Below are 4,742 nucleotides of genomic sequence, written 5' to 3' on the forward strand. Positions count from 1 at the left end.
GTCACAATGAAGTAGACATGATAGGGCAGCCAGCAGAGGGCAAAGGTCACCACTACGATGATCATCATCTTCACCACCTGCAAGAGCGAGAGTGAATAATAATGAGAAACATTCACAAGCTGTCCACTGTTAAATGAGGATTCCTGTAAGCATTGAGAAACACAATCAAGGACAGAAGTGTTTAAGCCAGAGGAGAAAAGAAAATCACCAAAAATCACTATCACTCTCCCCGAAACTGATGATTATTTGGGGTGAAGAATTTGGTGCATGTAATTTCAGTCCATTTCTGAAGTAATGCATTTTGGTAGCACCTGGTACTGCAGGCAACAGATATGTTGCATTTCGGTAAGACTGTAACACAAAGTAGGACAGTGTGTTCTAGTTTGTCTGATCTTATAGCATATCCACATCTGATCTAAATTAATGGGAGGCCAATGTCATAAACATGTAGTGCTGATTAGAGCATTTTAGACAAAGAATTGCTTTAATTGCTTTGACGGTTGGTTTAAGAAGCATTTGATAAACAATGTGAGCATTATTCTGGAAAATAAGTTGTGAAGCAAGTCTTTCTGATATTAAATGTGAAGCAATATGAAACAATATAGAACACCAACCACATTTCTTTTTTAACGTGCTCAATGTGTTGTTTAAACGTACAGTCAGTCTGGAGTCAATCCACAAACCCAAATATTACCCACTAGAAATACTAACTTTCCAGAGGGATGTCATTCAAAGCTAAAACCAGAGAGTTGGATTTGTAGTGGAGGTTTCCAGTATTGTCATTCGATCACATCTAATCATTTACTTGTAAGCAATTATTTATAATGTCTGAAAAGTAAACTCAGTGATCTATTGTGCATTGCCTCTGGGTGGCAACTGGGAACACAATCCATAATACCACATGACTTCCCAGAGGCCGACTGGAGAGGCAAGCTACCAGACGCAAAACAGACATCACTGAGTTCCTCCTGAAGTCCAAACAGAAGTCCTGGCACCCCTTGTTTTGAGTGCATGTTTCAAACAAATTTATGGCATAACACAAACCATGCTGTGAACTGTGCTAGGTGGTTTCTGAACAGTTTTTAAGCTGTCAGTTAGTAACGACAATGTGGATGTAAAATGGAGGCTTTGATTCTCTCAAGATAATACAAGTCAGGCTCGAAAGTGATGTGAGAAGACTGATTGAAAGATATTAAAAAAACCAAAGTAGTTGTTATGGGTGTAGTGTAAATGTTTCCATTGCAGGCGACATGCTCTGCTGCCAAAGAATCCTCGAACAGTGTATTACAGCAATGAAGGTGGAGAAGAGGGGAATGTGAATAAGTCCGGTCCTGTGTTTATTTTAAGGTATATGCATTGTATCAGTCAAGTCGGTCTACAGTTCTGTAACAGTGAAACTGAATTTCAGCTTACATGTTCATAGTTCAGGTTTAAAGGATTTTTATAATTCTATTGCTGGTTGGTAATAAACTGCCTGGTTAAGTTAACGTTTTTTTCACTCACAGCACAAATAACTACTAAATGTGGTCAAATGCTGTCAAGGTATCCCCCAAAGAAATCCTCCAAACCAACAATGCATTACTATCATCAAGACAGTTTCATGTAGTTTCTCAATAGACTAACTATGTAAATAAACTTGAGGGGGAGAAACACATTTGCTAAGTGCTCTTGGGACTTGTTTAAACAGTCCATATTTGGACCGGACTTAATACCAATCCATATAAGTTATTATGTGTATACACAGGATATTTGATATGAGGCTGTCCTCGAACATAACTTAAACTTAAACAGTTTAAGTATGGTCTGCTTTATTACAGCTTCTACTGGGGACTTATATATACACAGATACATTAAGAACTGTACATGCTATAGTAGAAGAAGTGAAGTTATACGCAAACTGTGTAAAAAGTAAAGTATTCTGAACTTACATGTTAACGTATATAAAAGTCAAATACATGTTGTTGTGCCCATGTGAATCAGCCAGAACAGTCCAGAAGGGAACAAGTAGACAGTATTTCTTGAAAAATTATACACATGCAACTATAAATGGTAAGAAAAGCTCAATGAGTTCATCAATATAGTTTTTGAAAATGCTAGATCAGAGCAAAAATGTGCATTAGTGCCCAAGTTATTTTCTGTAAAATCCAGTCCATGGGGGCCAAGATCTTGTACATGATAGAAAGACCATCCAGACAATCCATCGTCTCTTCCTCATAGCTACATAAACAATATTGAAAGAATATCCTGTGAGGCACAGGAGGTTTAGGTGAGCTCATGCAATGCTTTGTATAAACATTATTGGAGTCTCTTTAGGGCTGTGAGCACATCTACAAAAACACTGAGATGAAGAAAGGTTCTGCCCCCCCACCATCCATTTTTCATCATGGGGGACGATGATAATGTCAGAACACATTTCAAGCAATGACCTGTGTTCATATTATATAATGTTGTTAATGGCAATATCATGGCTGCACGTTGTACAGTTCTAAAAATAATTTAGTATGTGTGGACATCTAACTAAAAATTATTTCTCTTGACTAGAAAAACACAAGCTAGCAATTGTTTGCATGTCAATTATTCTACGTGACACACTTTTACTGTTTACATATACAGTGTTTAAAAATTCAGATTGCAGATTGAGAATGAGAGTAAGGAAAGTCTGACTGATGTACCAATAGAGGTGGGTTTGTTTTTTAGATGGACTGTTTGCAGTATATGTTAGTAACAAATATGTAATAGTAAAAGAACTAACTGAAGAGCAAACATTTACGTAAATTACATATTTGTTGACATTTACACACAAGTTTGAGATGAGAAGAAAAAAGATTAGAAAAACAGAACATAACAATAATAACAACATAAACAAAGTACAAATGTATAGCAAAATTAAAATATACCAAGTTAAAAGGGACCTGGTAAAATCCTAAAAAGGTCTTCCACTGAAATATGATTTTTAAGAAGTGAACTAAAATATAATACAATACTAGACTATAAGGCAGGGACCAGGTAGTAGCAGTAGTCTCTGTCTGCACTGCGGCTCACATATCTAAAATATAATGCTGTTGTATTTATCAGAAATTCAACTTAAAAAGGATTCAAAATATCATAGAGAACCTATTAAATAAGGCAAACTAAAGTTGCAGTCTAGTATTCATGCTTTATTTTTTTGCGGATGATAAACAACAATGCAATGCCACCGAAAAGGAATGTAAGAGGAAGTCAGGGTGGGGGTTGGATGTATGCCCAGGTTTTAAAGGAAAAGAAAGCAATGTATCATCAGCACAGACATGTAAATATAAATATATGTAAAATGGAACAGTAGCCATGTAGTCTCAGACAGTAATAAATGCTTCAGTGCGCTTTAAAATTGGATGATAATGTGCAAGTAAATAAAGAATTCTATTGACTATGGAGATAACAGGTCTCCTTTAATGTGAATGTGAATCATTCATTGTTATGTTTTCATTACACCTGAAAATATGAATTGTAATTTTTGTTAGCTTTCTTTTTTTAAAAGGCATATCAATAGAGACAACATCTCGGCTGCAACAACTCCTGTTTCTAAACTACATCACTAGTTTCCAGTGAAATTTAGAATTAAATATAAAGTCCTTCTCATAGACAAAGCTCAGAATATTCAGGAAAAATTCAATGTATTTCTGACATAGTGATGAGTTATGACTTTCCAGATCAGGTGGGTCATCTGGTGCTGGCCTTTCAAAAATATCAAGAGTCAATGCCAAAACTGGAGAAGCAGCTTTTTGTTTTTACGCTCCCATGAGCTGGAACTGCCTGCCAGAGGATCTGAAATGTGCTCCTTCAATTTCCTTTGTCCATGGCAAATGACATGTATTATGTGGTTAAGAAGCTTTTATTATTTTATTTAGTAGATTAGACAGCAACTATACATACATGCTCAATATCATTAGCTTTTGTTTGAGTAGGTCCTAGAAAAATGTAACTGTCTTTGTCTACCTAAAGGTATCTCATCTTAAGAAAAATTACATAATTAATAAAAACATAAATGTGCTCCATGTTTATATGTGACAGCTGTTGCAGGCCTAATGGGTAAGTAATAATTACTTTAACATGTGAGAAATCTGAGGTCAAATGTAGGACCTTGTCCTCGTCTTCCTCTGCAAGAGACGCTTCATCCGTCTCTTAATTCAACAATCATCGTATTATTTTGATTATGTTCCACCATGAGAGTTCATCATGCTGAATAGGCAATCTGTTAATTAGGAGCGAGATGGAAATTTTTCAATAGTATTTAAATTAGAACTAAATCTATATCACTGCCAGGAGCCGTTTCTGCTATCAGTATTGAATGTCAGGGCTCTACATTCTGCTCACTGCTCATAAATCACTTCTTTAAACAAAAGATGACAGCATGGCAAATGTGAGTTCCCAAAGAGTTCTTCTCTGGAGGGTGGACCTGTCAGACTAAAAGAGGATGTAAACACATTCAGGATATCTTAACCCTGATTTACAATCAACAAGGCCACTTAATTATCACACATCTCTTGTAAGAACAACAAGCGTTCCCAGTGGTAGAGTGTCCTTTTTATCTGTGGAAAAAAGAGCTCGCAGTCATAAATAAAAAGGGGGGTGGATGACCACTGGTAATCCCAGATGAGCTGAATCAGCGAGACAGGCTTCTTCCTGTCGAAGGACTGCTTGGCACGGCAAAGTCTGTATTCCTTTTCTGGGTCAAAAAAAAGGTCAGGAGAAAGAGGCCTTTC

General features: G+C 36.4%; 1 protein-coding gene across 1 annotated transcript in view; it reads right to left on the minus strand.

Moving 5' to 3' along the window:
- tacr3a (tachykinin receptor 3a) overlaps nucleotides 1-4,742 on the minus strand; it is a gene marked incomplete in the record, with an annotated part of 22,359 nt that overhangs the window by 3,316 nt on the left and 14,301 nt on the right. Inside the window, 1 exon segment of the mRNA XM_035659889.1 lies at nucleotides 1-77. Within this exon segment, the coding sequence (XP_035515782.1) occupies nucleotides 1-77 (77 nt within the window).

This window comes from Morone saxatilis, unplaced genomic scaffold (assembly GCF_004916995.1).
Source record: "Morone saxatilis isolate NCDOM2014 unplaced genomic scaffold, NCSU_SB_2.0 Contig17, whole genome shotgun sequence".
NCBI classification, from domain to species: domain Eukaryota; kingdom Metazoa; phylum Chordata; class Actinopteri; family Moronidae; genus Morone; species Morone saxatilis.